Here is an 18,694-nt window from a genome sequence, read left to right on the forward strand (position 1 = left end):
CTATGTTAAAATAATTCCATGTAGCAGCCATCAAAATCAATTCCACTTTCGCTATTATCAGCATGCAGAAAGCCCTCCTATCATAATTCAAGCTGATATAAAATATGCGCGTACGAGCAGTGTCGCATAAATAAATACATATCAAAAAGAAAAACTGTGATGAAGCATCATAAAAACAAGAAAAAATTGCATATTTTTGTAATCAACTCAGTCAAAGTCATGGACTGTTTCAAATATGTTAGGCTTTGATATTAACTTCCATAGATAGCTTAATATATTGGCATAAACTGCTTAAATAATTCAAATGCCACCGATATGGCCCTTTCTTTAGCTCGAACAGTTTTTGCTTGCTAAACGTCTTGAGACGATTGTTAGCAAACAAATGCAATGGCCTGGATTCATATTTCAAAGGCTTATTTATCGCACTCTGCTCAATTTCAGTATAATTATTATTCAGCAGAACAAATGGACGAATAAAAGACTCTCCAAATCATCAGCAGTAATCAATGTGGCAAAGCACCTGAGCCACTCATCTCTTGTTCGCACTTTTCGGAGAACGAGGAAGTCCAGATACTTGAAGGGCGCTGGTCTCCTGAAGAGCATATCCAATTCCTGAAAGGTAAATATGCACCAATAAATAGGCATTGTAAGCTTGGGGAAAGACTGGAAGGAATTGTAAAAGCACATAAGGACTCGAACAGGGGCCCAAATCCGATCTCATGCCCAAAAGTATTTGATCAAGCTCAAGAGCATTTGCAGGTAGCGAAGGAAGCACAAGAATAAATTACCTGTAGAGCCAACGGAGTTGTAGCATGAGATCATCACGATGCTGACGTAGGATAGCTTTTGTGTGAAGACTCCGGAGGAAATTGTCAACATCTTTCGCACCAGGTCAGGGAAAATTGATAGAAAAAATTTCAATTAAGAGTCTTAGAACGAGCAGGCACAACGAGCACCCATCCTCCCTCCCCCTGAGAGCTAAGGAGTGCTAAAAGTTTAGGTTCGGCCGCCCCTTGGCAAAGAGCAAAGACCCTTCGAAAAGAAGTAAAGGCGAGTTGGGCTGGGATCGAAGCAGGATGAAATTGAGCCAATCCTCGAAATGTATGAATAGCAGGAAGATGAATCCTATCTGCTGTCGCTCATGTTCTTATTTGCTAATTTTAGGAAAAACTATAGGCTGATGGCGAACAAAATCGAATTCAGAGATTTAATTGACTTCGGGCACCGACCTGAGAACATAAACTTCGAAACAAACTTGCAGAAGAATTTAGGGGAAGAGGAAATGATCGGACCAGGAAGGAAAAAGTCGTTTCTTCTCTTTTAGGAGAACAACGAGACCGATGAAAAGCTGCATCATACGTTAGAGAAAGTGAGAAATGGTACTAAGAATTGAGTTGAGAAGCCTGAAGCCTCGCAGTCAGAATTTAGTTGATTATGGCTACATTTTTATCTGATTTTCATGCATGGGCTTTAGTTATTAATCACAGCGCGACTGGCTTCAAATTAAACATATAGTTAGTTCAGAATCATCCAAAATAATGAGGGTCAATCGGAATCAATTCATCTCGTTTTATTTGACTCTGCCGGCAATGATCTTTTCTTGGCTGCACGCAGAAATGAAGGTGAAGTAAATTTGGCAGCTCTCATGGTTCTTTTCCCAAATCGACATTAGCTCCTCGTAAAGGTCTGCATCCGCAGGTAACTTCAAATCCTCCTTTAACTGGCAGTCATTCAGCAGGGAAACAAAGCCATCATCGCTAATGTCTGCAACTTCGAGTTCTGTTTTGTTGACGATGGGGACATAGACGGTGTGGGAAGTTGTCCAGGAATCTTCATACTTTTTGCCTGTGAAGATATCAATGCCTGTGAAATGGATCTTGGCCGATCCATGCTTTCCTGGCTTGGCAATAGCATAGTCAATAATCTTGCAGGGATGGCCCTTCAGCATGCAGTAGCCTCCTTTCTTGATGGATCCAGCCTGGACAGGGATAGTCAGAGAAGATCCTGCATCAGCTTGATCAAATTCTTCATGTTAGTCTGAGCTCGACATTTCTTGATTTGACTTTAATTTAAATTTTATGAAAATTTAATTAATTCTTTTATTATTTATATGCATTTTAAATTAAAAAAGGCCGTTTCTGCATCCTCTGACTGATTCCACTCCTAATTTTTGTCTCGTGAAGGAGGATCATATTCCTCTCTCCCATGCTGAACTGCCCACATGCGAATATTTCTGCATTTATCAAAAAATGATAATTTAATTCAGAAACGCAGTCATCATTCAGGCACATATTATAAATCGATGGTATTGCAAAGGAGTTAAAGTGAAACGAAGAGCCACCTTAATATTTAGAATTTAGCTTTAGTGTGTCTGTCTTTAAGCCAACACCAATGTTGAAAAAGCACCTTGTTCGAGCTTTTAAGCCCAAAATGAACATACAGACTCAAATAGCAAAAGCGTCAAATGATTTACTCTAAAAAATGTGAGAAACCCGCTGTTCAACAAATAGAAATCTAATTCAGAGCTTTGTGAAAAGTTAAAATAAAATAAGTTAATCTAATTATAATTCTTTTATTAACTTTATAGACCGATGGCTTATGTCATTATATACAAATATTATCTCCGATTTCTGATTTTAATATCACTATAATTGTATGCTGCTCATTATAATGATCATATGCAATTCACATACAAACCATAAGCAGATTTATAGTGTGCATATGCATAACATTTAAGAATCGAGCAAATGCGGACCTTGAGCTGATCATAATTTATCAGAATGCTGCCTATAACTGAGAAATCGAATTGAAGTTATATCATCCATAAATACATGAAGGCATAGGATACTGTCAAGCCCGAAGCGAAAAAGGAGAAGTGGATTAACCCCCTACGGGATCGCACCAGAGTTGCGCCATTTGTTGTCCCCAACGAAGAAGAAAGGATGGCAGCCCTCGGGAGTTTGGCCGGCGAAAAGTGGAGATTAAAGAAGTCGTTGCAAGCAATCATCAATGATTTCCTTCCGATTAAAAAACCAGAGCCAGGCGACAATCTCTTTGAAAAAGAAGAATAGGCCCAAGGTTTCCCTCTCTTTGCTTCAATGTATCGCAACCATATCGACATCGAGACCGAAACAATATACCTTGCAACCTTCCACTGCAAGCTTCCAGAAGAGATAATCAAGCGCATAAAGAAGAACACAAAGAAATTCTTCCATGGGGTGAAGCTAAAAATGCACCATTTCGATAGTAAGGTAGATTTGCAGCAATTCGATCCGATGAAGTCATAAAATGACGAGACTTATTACGATGCGGCCAAAATGAACTTTTACTTTTCGAAGAAACTGCCTAAAAAGTGCTATTCGATCCACATTCTTACGAACTTGTTGATCTATAATGGTGACAACCCCATAGAAGGTTTGGTCTAGAAGTGGGTTTTTGGACTGGGCTCGATAAAGGATCGAACATGCATAACATCGGTCGAGTAAATTGTCAAAAAGGGCTATGGCAACGCACTTCCCCCTTAATCCTCATATTAAGAAGAAGGCGATGTCGAATTTTTAGAAAAAGTTGTCAACCACGAGCTGTGCCACACTTTCGGGATAAGGCATTGTGTTTTCTATACATGTCTCATGAATGGCACGAACTAGTATAAATAGGCCGTACAAAAAATTCCATACTTGTGTCCAATTTGCCTCAGGAAATTGCAGTACGCGATCGGCTTCGATATCGCCTAGAGATTTTAAGCAATTGGAGACGAAAAGACCTTGCAAATGGCTGAAAAAATAAGAAGCATTGTAGATAAGAAGTGATTGCCACATTTGTTTTATTTGATGGAAGTCTCCAAAATGATAAATAACTTCCAAATTTGAATAATAAATATAAAGCGATTATGTCTATAAACCCGATGACCAACAAACTGCGCAAATTTAAAGCGAGCAAGGATGTTTCCACTTCAGAGTTCTCAGTCAACCAAGATGCAGCCAATACAACAGTGACAACCCGCAAACGAAGCAACAACTCTTTCGTGTTGTACAACAGCAACCATCACCGAAACGAGTCCTCCCTCTCTTACGTTAGCCCAAAAGTGTTGAAGCCCTGCACTAGCATCGAGAAGCTGAATAAATAGCTTCGGGCCAAGTAATTATAAATGCAACTATGCCTGCAGGAGATTGTAACGAAATAACAAATGCATGAACGAGAAATGTAACTCATCAACGAGGAGTATGAGGAGGAACTGATGAAGTTGCATGCCATGCTACAAGAATAGATCGCCAAGAATAGATAAATCGAAGACAAAATCTGCTTTGTCAAGGCTCTGGGGCTCGATGATTCGCGGGACAGTTAACTACTCTCGTAGTATTGAAATATTGCAGCATTGATGGTTTGTGACATTTCTATTTGCCTCTGAGCAGAAACTTTTATCAGAATGCAGTGTTCGCATCAGGCAGCATATCCATAAGTTTTCGTAATAAATGCCGCAGTGTATTATTCTTTATTCTCCACTTGTGTGATTTTTCCAATATAATTATTCTTAAAGGCTTTGATGCTTTTAGTGGAGACAACAGTGGAGAAAGAACAGCTCGAACTCGAATAGTAGTTCTGTCGGTAAGACAATTTTTTCGCAGTGCCCGGCAACAAAGTCTGCTAGATCGAGCAAATGATCGATTCAATGATTTACGAGATATTAGACAAAAGCCAATACGAACGCAAAAATAATCAATCCCCGACCAAAGATTCGAAACCTTCAGCCTGCCATAGCTACCTCATTCAAAAGATTAAAAAATTTGCAGTGAGTGCATTGCGGATGACGATCTCGCTTTCGAATCTGCGATAAATATTTGAAGCCATTAAAAAACAATAGGAAAAGATCAATGGCTACCAAAAGTATTTCATCCATCTTGACTACATCTTGGAGGAGAATGGCTGCGAGGACTCGGCCAACAGAAAATACGAGCTGGGCAGTCTCTAAGACCTCTTCCAATAAGAGCTTGAGTGCTACTCGTCCAAGATCCTCAGCATCGATAATGATGCCAACGACTCTGAAGAACTGCTCTATAATAAAATGATGCAAAAGACAAAGGCGAAGAACGAAAGCATCAAATCAACGAACTTACTCAGATAGCCTCCAGAATGCGAAGATCTGCAGCCAAACGAAAAGACTCAATGCACCACAATGACAATAAGTTCATTAAGGTGCGATATCGCCTCGAATCATTTTACCTCATTGCACTCAATGTTCGAGAAGAAGCATGATAAATCATTCGATAGCGCTGCAGACGAATTACAGAGTGAGGAATCGTAAGCAGAGGCCCTAGAAGAAGTGAAGGGCGACAAGGCAACCAACTCTTCACTATACTTACCAGATTGGAGACAGACTGAAGATTAAAAGAAAAAGAAGATTAATAGCCTGCTTGGAATTGAGGCGAAATCGAATAAATCAGACCTTAATGATGAGTTCTTAAAGAACCTTAGCGGGAGGTTCCAGCCTTCAAATAGCATTTTGAATAATGATGCATTGAATGAGGCAGTCCGGAAGTAAACAAAAGCAGACATCAAAAAGTCACAAATGCTCAAATCTTCGATTCTGGGCATGGAAAGGTTTCAGAATTTGGATGAAAAAATGTACAACTTCAATATGAAGATCATGAAGAACCATCAGCGGCTTCGGCCATACTCTCCCAAATACAATGCGGATCTGATACCCAAACAGAATGCGGATTCAATCTCCAAAAACTCACTGCCAGTAAAAGAAGAAGCTGACCTCGAGCCAGGCGACTCCGCTCAAAGTCACAGTAACGGTTCCATACTGCGAGATAAATCCTAAAGCCAAAAAAACATGGGAGGAATACTTGGTAATTTATTTCGTTTTAAAAAAAGAAAACAAGCCGAACCGCCAAAAAATGAAAGGAACACAAACAAATGAGGCAGACTCATGGTGGGGCGAGAATTAAAATATAATGTTTCAGATGATGCTCTGCATTTACGGGGATTGATAGTGTATAGTATGTATCGAAGCAATTATAAAATGAATCGCATTATGCATGTATCATGCGCTGACCAGTTTCTACAGGTCCGTAAAACATTTGATTTCGCCCTTTAGGGTTGTCTTGGAGATGCGGTGTTCGATCTCTCCATATTTGCCGACAATATCTTGAAGCAGCTTTCGACTGTATTCATGATTGCTCGCAAGCTTTTGCATTGATTTGGAGATTCCATCCTGCAGTATTTTATCCCCTTTGTAACAGATGAAAAATGCTAGTTTTCCAATCAAGTCTACGCATTCGCTCAGTCCTATTTTCACTGCCTCTTCGTTTTTGACGATGAAATAGCAAATTGTCTTGGCATAGGCTTTATAGTCATTCACCTTGTTGGACGGCAAAGTGGGGGGCTCTGGAATATCCGTGACTTTTGGTAGGAGTTTGGCCAAAGGGATAATAATCGTGGAGCCAAAGATATCTTCGATGTGCGCGATATCCGCCTCCCTCGACATGAACTCGGCGATAGCCAAAAACCCGTCCTCTTCCTGTGAAATGATCTTCAGGGTCTGCTTGATGTCCCCCTTGACAACCTCGTCGACTTTGCAAGGACTCGGATGGTCCTCCCTCTGCGTCTTGATGGGACCCAACAGCTTAATCAGATTCACAATTATCTTGGTGTTCACTTTGCCATCGTTATTGTATATGCATTGCTTTTTTCCTTTGAGGTTGATTGCCGTGAACATGATGAGAGTCACAGTATTGGCCACTTGTGAAGCATCTTGGCTCACTAAAAACTATTGGGCGGATTCGATGACTGATTCGGCTACACACTCCTACTTTCCTTCGGGGTTCATTGCCAAGTTGCTCAAGTTGCACAAGGCTAAGGAGTGAATGACCGAGTTATTGAATTCAGAATAGAGTCCCTTCGTTTGTGTCAGTTCCTTCAATCTTTTTGTGAGTCCAGTACCGATACAGTACTTGGTGCCCTCGTCATACACGAGCAGGTGCTTGAAAGCCTATAATATGTAAATGCAGAAATATTATTCATCCTTCTTCTGCAGACCTGAGTATTTGAGGAACGACTCGGTAATGAAAGGGGTTATTCCATTCTTGCAGAGGATCTCGGTCCCTTTTCTGCTCAGCACGATCCGGCAAATAGCCCAACTGATGGCATTTCTGACTTCAAGCTCCTCATCGAACAGGAGTTTTTTGAAACCGCTAAAGATCTATTCGATCGACATTTTCTGCAGTCCAGACGGAGAGCTCAGCAATAGACCGAGGAGTAGCGTGGCTTCTCTTCTAATGCTGACAACTTTGCAGTGCAGGTAGGCTGCGGCGAGTCCGACAGCTCCTTGATTGATCATGTTGACTAGAGTTACTAAACATGTACTTTTCTCCACTTCGTCTGATGCAATTTAATTCAATGTAATCAGGGCGCTGGTGTACTGGTTGGAAGGCAGGTCCTCAGTGAGTAGGATCTAAATGAGCTTGGGGATGGTGCGATCGAACACAGCCTTGAAGATCTAAGAGCAATTATGAAAATATCCATACTTAAGTCGGATCGTACCTGGCTTTGAAAGGAGGCTATAAATATGGATGCCTTCGTTTGAGATGTTCGGAAGTAATGTGTAACTGGTATGATTGCATAATTATAACTGTTTATACATAAAGCGAATAAATCGAACAATAGAACCAATAATGGCAACATTTATGGCATATGAAAACAGCACGTTATCAGCTGACGTAATTCTGAGTTCGAGTTAATGTTGGCTCCACCATTTTCTCAATATCATCAATATGATCAATATTATTGGATACCTCCTTGAATATAGTTATTTATCCTAAACAACCAATTAGCTCATAGTACTCTAATGATGTTCGACCCGAATTTCAACTTGTGCATCCTCAAATAAAGTAAAATAACTCTCCCAGCATCAATTCGATCAACAATATTTAAATATTTAATACAGATAAGATCAATTACTTTTTTCAGCATTCTTCGAATCATTTAGTAATTAGAAGAGCCTTTTGGCCAAGTATTTTATCGTAGGATCTTTGCTCCGATTCTTATCCGGGTGCAGCATAAACTTAGCCTTCTTCAATCGTACTTCCACATCTTAGGGTTTCATCAAATCGGTCAGTGATACCTATTTCCATTCGGGCCAAACAGTGTGCAATGTTGCCAACAGGGTCGTCACATTATTTAGAGTCTTCGTGCCACAATAGCCCCATTTCGTAATCTTGTCATCCATATCTATTCCGGCTTGTCTCTAGTTTTCCTTGTTGATAGCATCCTGCTCGAAGCCATCCTGAAAAGTCTTCAGTTTTTATTCAGCGGTTTACTCACGAGGATTTCTCTTCTGCTCTGGTTCAGGCTACATTTCAAACAGATCTTTATTTTGCATTTATTATTTGACTTTGCTGTTTTGGGCTGGCGACTTTGTTGGCTTGACATCCTAAAATGAAAACTACATCGAATTTTTATTGCTTTTTGTTTGCTGACTTTATTTGTTGTTCCTTTGCTCGTGAATTTCAGGAGCTTTTGGTTTTGGCTTCGAAGTGTTGTTTCCAAGGGGGTCTATGAGGCCGATGGTCTTCAGTTTCTAATGGCTAAACAGTTTATTATATTTATCTGAGGGGATCAATAGGACCTTGACATAGATATTGTTGGCGATCATGGGTGCCTTCGAGAGCAAATTAGAAATATCAATCCATCCGGTTCTACAATGATGACAGGTGTACATTCTTTAGTCTCCCTCGGCAAATTCCGATTTGAAACGAAAGTGGTAATAGCCTTGTTCGTAGTCGAGGGGCAGCTCGAATAAGACATCTCTGATTTTGGGCTGAATCCGGACAGGAGTACTTATTGAGGGGATGATTTTTTGAAGGTCGCGACGTTGTATTCGACCTTCTGCTCCATGCCTGCGTTTCGGTTCTAGATTCGTGTGATTTGTACTTGGATCGTGTAGAAGATCAGAGTCTTCCCGGATAAATTCTTCATCTTTAAATTTATGAATATCAATTCATGGATTTAATCATCGCATACGCAATCATATCATAATGGCTGTCCCCTTTCAATCAGGCCTCCTCTATCTATGATGCTTTCAGTGCCTTCGGTCGATAAACCATCAAAGGCCCAATCTTCATGATTTGAGCTAGTATAGGAATGTTAATTCGTAATATCAGATTTGAGCAGGAGACAGCCATTACAATTCTTCTGTCCGCTAAACAGTCTCAATGCACAAACAAGCGTTCACACAGTCCTAATAGTGAGCAGCTTAATGATACCTCAAACTTTTCTTCATCCTCCTCAATTTTTGCACTCAGTTGTTCTCCAAATAGCTCTGCAAGGATACAGTTACAGGCAAAGGGCAGCTTCAAGATACATGGATAGGACGCGAAATGAAGACTAAATCGTCTCTTTAGAATAATTTAAACATTTCTCCTTTCGAAGAGCCTATATAAATTCTAAAGTGTCGGTTTAAACAATGATTAGCAAATTAAAAATATTTACTTTAGTTAATAACGCAATACCGAAACAAACAGCCGAAATTCCGACATAAAAGGATAGAGATGAGTTATTTGGAGGATAGCGATGAAGATCTGTTATATAATTTAAATTACTCGAATTGTATAATATTTAAATGCCGAGAGATCAGATAGAGCAGGATTTCAACGAAGCGAACATTAAGAGAAACAAGCTGTCGGATCTGCCCAAGTCGTTCACTTAATCTCTAATGTACATGGAGTACAAAATCCGGAAATAATTGAAATCGTTCACATTGCTCTCGATCTGCGGGGGGAATCGATAAAGTTTTATAGTCAGTAAGAGTTTTCAGCGCGCCTTCCAGACCCTGACTTTGCAGGAACGGACAACCCATTATCTGAATTCGATCGATCTTATCCTCAAAGTCCTGAAGGACATCGAACACAATCGGTATTCAATTACTGAGTCGCCCCAAATCGAGTTCGATCTCATCAGTCTAAATGAAAAATCCCGCATGAGTGTTCCCATCGTGATCAACTAATTTAAAGTTATCTCCAAATCCAAGTCGGACTTCAACCTCGACCTCAGAAACTACTTACTACGCAAATCCAAGAAGAAAGATACGACCTGCTACGTGCTCGAGGTCATTAATGACTCTCATCCCGAAACAGTGAGATTCTCATTCAGCAACTTCGAAGACGAAGATAAATATCTGCCTTTGATCAAGTAGCGAATAGACAAAGCCGCCTATATATACTCCTACAAGCTGTTCCAAGAACTGCATAAGCGGAAGTCTCAACATCTGGAACTCCAAACCAACAATGCGTTTAAGCTCAAAATCAATAAGGAGAAGGACCAGACGAATGGGAAAATATGCTTGGAGGATACCGAGTGCTAGAAGAAAGACAATGGCCTGGAGATGAAGAATTAATCTCGAATGTCCATCTGTGAGGATCTGGTGAAGAATGTTGAAGATCAGAACTTGGCCAATGAACTGGCAGAGCTCATCGATCGACAAGAACAGTAAAAGCTGTCAGAGACCAACGAAGGCAACAAAAAGAAGTACGAAAAAGCACTAAAGTATGAAAAAAATATTTTCAGAATTCTATTGCCGAATTACCCGCTTGAACAAGTTTCGACCCTGCTGAACTACGGGTCGGTTTATTTCTCGGAAAAGAGCTCCTTGTTCGTATATCACCACATAAAAACTCCGAATACCTACAAGCTTCAAATGAAAGTGAAACTGTCTGCAGAAACAGCCAGTAAAGTACTCTATAACGTCCACTTATACAAGCACTGGCACCCGGAAATAAAGGAGGGCCAAATCAAGATGAACATCAACTCAGAAAACAGCTGCATATTATACCAGGAGCATCATCCCTATAGCGAGTGGTATCACTCTCGAGACTTTCTGACGCTGGTCCATTTGTTCAAGTATGAGTCATCTTTCTATATCGCGCAGAAATCGATTGAACATTCATACTTTATCCCCTTCTATTCGGTGATAAGAGGAGCAATCGAGCACATGGTCTGGAAGATCGAGCCTCTCGAAAAGAATGAGTGCCGAGTCTTCGCATAGGTTAAAATCGACCACCAAGGAATGATCAACAAGAGCCATCAGAAGGAGCTGACAGTGCGCTATCTGAAGGGGTTTGAACTGATGTAGAATTATTTCCTCAAAGCTTAAAATATCAACAAACTTCAAAACAGTATGTCTCTCAGCTGGGAGGTATCAGCCAGAAGCAGCACGCACCGGAAATCGAAAGCTTATGAGGATAATTCCGATTTGAGAAGTGTAGATTTTGATAATTCAGTCTCTGAAATTTCTGACGAAGATGATTAAGTCTTCTATTCGATAGAGGACCCAAGTGAAACTGAAGAGAGAATGAAGGACTTTGAAGAAAAAGGCAAAAACAAGGAAGAGGAAGATGGAAGCGATCGAGAAATCTCAGTCCAGGAACAAGAAGTCCATTTAAAGGCCTCCAGCTGCCTCAACGTCGACAAATAGTCCCCAACTATAAAGTACGATGCGGAGGGGTTGATCATACTGCCCAAGTAGTATATAAGAAAGAGATTTCCGATCGAGCCCTTTGATTGCTAAATCAAAAAGGTTCCTCCCTTTGCTAATAACAATATTGTCACAAGGGATGATTGGGAAATTAAGAAAATGGGGGGTTTGAAGCTCGTGAATAAGAAAAAAATATAGGCTCAAAACAATGTGTTCAGCTTTATTCTTAAGACAATGAGAAAAAATCTATTATCGGGGAAGGGCCTTCTCAACATCTCACTACCCGTTCAGATCTTTGCCCCTGATTCTACAATTCAAAGGGTCTGCACATCAATGACTTTAGCGCCTCATTTCCTTGAGAGGGCTGCAAAAGAAACTGACGCCGTTGAAAGGCTCAAGCTTTGCATGATGTTCGGATTAAGTATGAGCATCATATTTTTTGAAGTGGAAAAACCCTTTAACCCTATTCTCGGGTAAACTTTTCAAGGCTACATCAGAGGTTGTCCAATTTACTCCGAACAAATAAGTCACCATCCGCCGATATCTTCGATATATTTCGTTGGTAGAGGATATAAAATAGATGCGTGCCTGGAATCCAGGATGAGCCTCCATATGAACTCAGGCGAAGGAATCAATTGGGGCCATTATCATATAAACTTCGAGGATGGAGGCCTGGTTGAGTTCCAGACTGCGCCTGGAGAATTGTCCGGACTCAGCATAGGGGATCGGGAATATAACTTTAAAGGAAAGGCCTACGGGTACGATAGAAAGAATGAACTTTATTCATAAATTAGATTCCAAGATGTGGGAGGGTTCTTCTCCAAGAAAAAACTTTAATTTGCAGATCAGGTGCAAGGGGAACTTGTCCGTGTGAAGGATTCATTCTTCGACAACTTCTTAGCTTCCGAGAAAAGAAACACTCCGACCGAGAAAGAAATAGTATAAAAAATATCAGAACTGTCAGGCCGATGGCCTTTCGCAATTGAATTCGATGGCAAAGTGTATTACGATATATTAAAGGATTTGCCCGAGAAGATTGTCGATGAACCCCATCCTTTGAGTTCAAACTCCCTGTACAGATAAGATTTGCAGTATCGAAAAATGGACGATCTCGTGCGAAGCCAGATCGAGAAATAAAGACTCTAAATAATCCAAAGGGGAGATCGGAAGGAGCGTGAAAAGTATCATGGTCCAGCAGCACACTGAGGCGTTATCTTTATCTTTGTGCCTGAAACTTTATTAAATTCGCACTCATACACATCACATATCCCACTCATATAATATCGCATTAATTCTCAAACAAAGAAGATCACCAAATAATAGTCATAATAAATATTCCACATGAACTTCACTAATAGCATGAACCCTCAAACGATGCCATTTGGTCAGACTAATGCGGGATTCAACAATAGCCAGCCCAATGGGTTCAATCTTGCTGGCCCCCAAGGCGTAAACAATGGCAACAATCAAGGGGGATTTAACAATTTTACGAACCCTCAACATCAAAATGGCAATAATCCCACTAATCCGGGTCTTGCCTTTACTGGGGGCGGACAGCAGGGGGGATTTAATTTGGGGGGCAATAACGCGCCTCAGGGAAATAATAGCATGTTCCCTCAAGGCCAAGGCACTCAGCCTCAAGGCTTGTTAAACTTTGGCAATTCCTCGGCTCCTAATACCATGAATACAACTTCATCTTTCACCAATCCCAATACATTCAGTTTCAATCAACCAAATGGGATGCAGCCACAACAACAACAACAGCAACAGCAGCAGCAACAGCAACAACAACAACAATAGAACCAGTAAAAGTTTGAAAATGCAACTAAAATTCAATACCATAACCATATCGAATCAATAAGAAAGCAATTGTAAAACCTCGCGGATATTCTGCAAAGAAAGAACTATCAACAGATAAAGCTCGATACCCGCAACAAGCACCGAGATGAAAGCATGAACAAAATGAACATAGCTGAACAGTGCATTAAACTCAATTATACGTAATATTCATGTGATGCAGGTTCAAATAAATAAAGCAAGGACTCAAAGAGATCAATTTGAAGCGTGCTCAGGTCGAGAAGAAATCTCATAATTTCACGAAGAACCTTCAGGGGAAGCTGGCACTTTACAAGAGATGCCTCAACCAAGCAACCACCCAGAAGAAAATGGTTGAGGAAGTTTCAAGCTAAGTCTAAATGATGTCCAAAGAGCTCGAGTAGTTTCTGAAGCCTGTCTATTTCGGCAACAATAATCTGTCGATCATGACCCTCAAGGAGCCCAATGATTTCGATTTAAGGGTCAGTTACTCAATCCTGAGCAAGATGGATAGCCTGGGACAGAGAGTTGATGACATCCTCGCCTGCGAGACTGTGGGACACGACGAGCATATAAACTCAGCAGTATGCGTGTTTGAGCAGCTTATCCAATACTATGAGAATGTCGCCTGCAATTTCCAGGAGTTTAAGGCAGGATATGATTCTCTGAAGAAAGAAGCGATCCTCCGCCAAAAAAAGCAGAAGTATGAAGATGTGATGAGCAAAGTTCAGAAAAAGGCGAAGGAGAATCTGACAAACTAGTACTACTACTACGACCTCATCAAGTAAATAGACCTTGCCCTCATGAAGCGAGAGAAGCTCGCCGACTCCAAAGACACCAAGGAAGGCTCAAGGAAGCCGGCCGCCATGTGAACTCCATGATTATCGCTACCTCTAATTGGCTCAATCTATCATATCACATGAATGGCACCCAGTATGTGGCAGCGCCAAATTGTACAATTAATTTGAACTGATGCAATAGATGTGGGTTTTTATGCTTCTGCTGCTCTTCAATATTGGGAATTCAATTGTTAAGAATATTAGCATTCAATTAGCTTTTTTTAAACATAAAATGAAATAAAATAAATAATACAAACATACTAATATAAATATAAACATAAATATAATAGAAATATAAATATAATCAAAGTATAATATAATTAAAATATTGCATAGCCATCATCTAATATAATATAACCTAATAAATATGTAATCCTTGATGTGTTGATATTATGAGTTGAATATTAGATTTATCGATAAAGTAAGTTTGATTATTTATCCATATATCATAGGTCAGCAACTTTGGAGCCTCACCAAGGCAGGAAAGGTGAGGAAACAAAAGTATAGGTTGTCAAATTGGAGTAAAGGAGAAGCCAAGAGACTACGTTCTTCAAAGGATCAAGTATAAAGAGATTTCCGTTCCTCGAATACTCGATCAGAAGGAAGAGGCCAAAACTGAATGCCGACAGTCCAAAAGCCCCTATGAAATGATTGCATATCTTGCTTGAATGTTGTTTGAATGCTTCCTAAGATTTATTAATTTTGTAGCATACTTGACTGATTTCGTTGGGACTCTGGGTCGGACTCCCAGTCATTAAATCTGTATTAAATCTAATCTAATATATAATAAGAATATTTTCCACCAATCAATGGTAAGCATTTGCTAACTCAGGGATATAATCGTTTTGTTCAAATCGGAAGAGTCGCCAGGATTAACTACGGCCCTCTCGCAGGCAAACTTGCAACAATTGTCGATATCGTCAGCACCAAGAGAGTTCTCGTCGATGGTGAAGGAATTGCCCGTCAACTCATTCCAGTCACCAGACTCCAACTAACCAACCAGATTCTGAAGGTCGGTCGAGGAATTAGATCTGGCAAGCTATCCAAAGTCATTGTCAAGTAAGAGGTCCAGAAAAAGTTCAATGCCACCCTCTTAGGAAAATCTCTTTCCGCCCAAACTCGCAGGGAAAATCTCACTGACTTCGAAAGATTCAAGGTCCTTAACTTAAGGAGAAAGCTATCAAAACTCCTGAGAGCTCGCCAAACCAAGAAAGTCGCTAAAAAGAAATGATTCGGATTATTTAAATATAATTATTTAATGAAGCCAGCAAGGCCTCCGAGAACTGCAGACTGCGAATTCCCTGACTATTTGATGAGGATGCGATTATTTAGTGAAAATCAATGCGAAATTTATTAGGGGTTGTGCTAATCCTGAAGCTTGGGCCACAAAATTCCGTCTCCTGAGGGGCCTTCCTGCGATAGGAATATTGGGATCGGCCAGACCATCCAGTTCCTTCCGAACACTTGTAGCCAGTTGTAATAAGTGCCAATATCATATGCAGATTTGGGGTTCCTTTGCATGTTGTGCTGCCTCTTCATTTCCAGGATCTCTATGGTTGTGCAGTTGCTGAAAATGAGTCCGAGATGAAACCTCAAGAAGTTTAAAATGGCTCCGAATATCACACAGTTGAGGACAAATGCGATTGCAATAATTATTGTCCTCGCAATATTCGTCCCCGCAGCTTCTATGATGGGCTGGATACTCACCAACAGGATTATGAGGTTGAAGGCTGTCATTAGTATGGTGTAGAAGAGCATAAGGATAAATGCTTTCCGATTGTAAAACCCAATGCAGCAGTTGATCCAGGGACTATCGTTAATTAGGTTGTTACCAGTGGTGGTCCATGTTCAAGACGCATCGATTGCAGGTGGAGCAGTGATGGGTTCTCTCGGGCTTGAAAACATGGCAGATAATGCAATATTTCCTCTGAATGTGCGGCATTTCGAATCCCTATTTATTACCTCACTATTACCCACTGTTTCGGCACCTGGCCAGGATCGGTGCGAATCGAAGCCACCACCGACCAGATCAACAGGATGAAGATCACATGGTACAATATGAGGACCATCGCCATGACTGGGGGAGTCCATCTGTCGGTGCCAACAATGAGCAGAGCCACGAACGAGACATAGATGAAGATTATTATGAGCGCAATGATCAGAAGGAACCCATAGGGAAATTTTCTCCTGAGGAATTATTATAGCATTTTATATTTATATTCAAATTATTCCAGTTGTTTAAATATCTAACATACATTTGAGCACCCATATATGTTTCATTACACGAATTTAGTTTTAAGAGCAACAACAAAGGATATGGACTTGGGTGTGAGGGACACATGCTTGGTTTCATTAGATGATTGTGTTTATACTAAAATTATAAAAATATATATCCGTTATGAAAAGCATTAAGCGAGTCGCAGTTCCTACCAAATCGAAGGAGAGGATGCTCTTGACGGCTGACGTCAGTAATGTTCTACAGGCCCTCAATCGTAGCAATTTTTGGAAAAATTCCACCAATAAACTCAATATTTCCAAGAGCATTAAACCTGCAGGAACACTAAATGCCAATCTCAACACGAACCAGATGACTGAAGATGAAATCGATGGCCTCTTCGAAAGCAAACCAAAAATCATAGTTAAAACGGATATTGCGATTTCTGAACGCAGAGATTTCATTAACGAAATTGGGTTTTTAAAAACTGCAGATTCCTATGACCGGCTGCTTTCTGGGCTGCAGGGCAAAGAATCTAACGGCGTCAATTAAGACTCTGTATAATAATAAAATCGAAACAACAAAAAATAAGACCTGACTCAGAAATTCAAGCAGAATTTTTTGGTCGGGAAAATAATAGGGGAAGGAGCTTATGCTTCAGTCCGAGTCGCAATCTATAAAACTATCAATAAGAAGGTCGCCATAAAGGTATATGAAAAGAACAGGATAAAAGAGCCTCAGAGAAAAAAATCAGTAAGAAGATAAATTCGAATTCTTCAGGAACTAGATCATAAAAACATCGTCAAAATCTACGATGTGGTCGAAACGAACAACCATCTGAACATTGTGATGGAGTATCTAGACGGCATATCCCTGAATAGCTACTTAAAGCAGTCGTCAAGTAATGGTAATGTAATATTAGGTCACCGCATCCCCGAGAATAAATGCAAAAGGATTATTAAGGGACTCGCTTCGGCTCTTAAATACTTGCACCAGATGTATGTTGCGCATCGGGATCTAAAACTAGAGAATGTGATCCTAGGTGAGAACTTGGATCCCAAGCTCATTGACTTCGGATTCAGCACTTGCCTGAACAAAAACAAAAAGATCAAGATATTCTGTGGCACTCCCAGCTATATGGCCCCTGAAATTGTACAAAAGAAGGAGTATATCGGAGAAATGGCAGACGTATGGGCCTTAGGAGTGCTCTTGTTCGTCTGCATCACAGGGTTTTTTCCCTTTAAAGGATCCACGGACCAAGAACTCTACCAAAAAATTAATAAGGCTGACTACTCCAAATCTGAATTATCATTCTCCAAATAAATATCTGATTTAATCAGTAAAATGCTGAAAGTCAATCCCTAAGAACGAATCACAGCGCATTAGGTACTTTTTCTCATTATTTAGATCCTGCAGCATCCTTGGTTTAAGAGCGAGAACATGAACCCCAGCAAGCGTTCCAACCCACACTCCAACGCCCATTCCAACACGCATTCGAATACCCATTCAAACACACAGACTACCCAAACGAACACACAGGCCTCACAGTCCAAAAAAAGAAGAACAGTGAAATAATCAGTTTCTAACTAATATAAAAAACGGATTGCTACAATTTCATCACTGAAATCCAAAGAATCTTATACAAATAAGGAAGTCATTCGCTTAACAGAAACCTATAAATAGAATCTGAAGCTTTAATTGCGTGTCGCAAAGTAGTCGCCTATCATATCGTACAACAACACCTGCACAAACAGAAAGTTTTAGAAATAAAATGTGTCGAAGACTTTCATAAAAGTCGACAAAGATCGGACACATACAAGGCTCGAGACTTCCGGGCTCATTAACAGCAGTAATGGCAATATTCAAAAGATGCGGAAAGATAAAGATAAAAAGAAAAAGTGAATTCCAAATGCTCGACTCCTTGAAACCACCCGAACAAAATAATAAAATGGAAAGTTAAATAGCAAGTAGAAGCATTTATGATATGATTATATTTTTTCGGTGCATATCATCCTGTAATCTATATCTTTATATCTACATATCTATATTTCTGTATATCTATATCTATATCTATATATCTGTATATCTATATTCGAGACGATGATAAGACACTTAAGTTTATGGCCAAGAATCGAATACGTACGCTACTGTGTTAGATTCAGGAGGATATAGATCGTGTTATTGATTAATTGAGGCCTAAATTATGAAGTTATATAATTATATCATGATCTCTTTTCGGTATAAATCGGTAACTCGGCAGGTTAAAATCGGGGTTGGGGGTTGGGGTTGGGGTTGGGGTTGGGGTTGGGGTTGGGGTTGGGGTTGGGGTTGGGGTTGGGGTTGGGGTTGGGA

The 18,694-nt window shown here is 40.2% G+C and overlaps 2 protein-coding genes and 1 pseudogene across 2 annotated transcripts; 1 reads left to right on the forward strand and 2 right to left on the reverse strand.

The window, feature by feature from the left end:
• Positions 1-1,538: 1,538 nt before the first annotated feature.
• Positions 1,539-2,047, reverse strand: LOC148298373 (eukaryotic translation initiation factor 5A pseudogene; annotated as a pseudogene).
• A 4,017-nt stretch (positions 2,048-6,064) lies between these two features.
• Positions 6,065-6,721, reverse strand: LOC148298374 (uncharacterized). Its single transcript, XM_088276921.1, has one exon. It carries the CDS (start codon positions 6,719-6,721, stop codon positions 6,065-6,067), a length of 657 nt encoding a protein of 218 aa, XP_088133047.1.
• Positions 6,722-16,200: 9,479 nt separating this feature from the next.
• LOC148298375 (serine/threonine-protein kinase MARK2-like) lies at positions 16,201-17,530 on the forward strand (the record flags this gene model as incomplete). Its single annotated transcript, XM_088276922.1, has 3 exons — positions 16,201-16,224; positions 16,958-17,050; positions 17,123-17,530. Coding segments are annotated over exons 1-3 (525 nt in total), but the record flags the coding sequence as incomplete, so codon positions are not given.
• Positions 17,531-18,694: the final 1,164 nt, after the last annotated feature.

The sequence above is a fragment of the Brachycentrus maculatus genome, unplaced genomic scaffold, assembly GCF_059751285.1.
Source record: "Brachycentrus maculatus isolate JH-2025_06_01 unplaced genomic scaffold, ASM5975128v1 h1tg002127l, whole genome shotgun sequence".
NCBI lineage: Eukaryota > Metazoa > Arthropoda > Insecta > Trichoptera > Brachycentridae > Brachycentrus > Brachycentrus maculatus.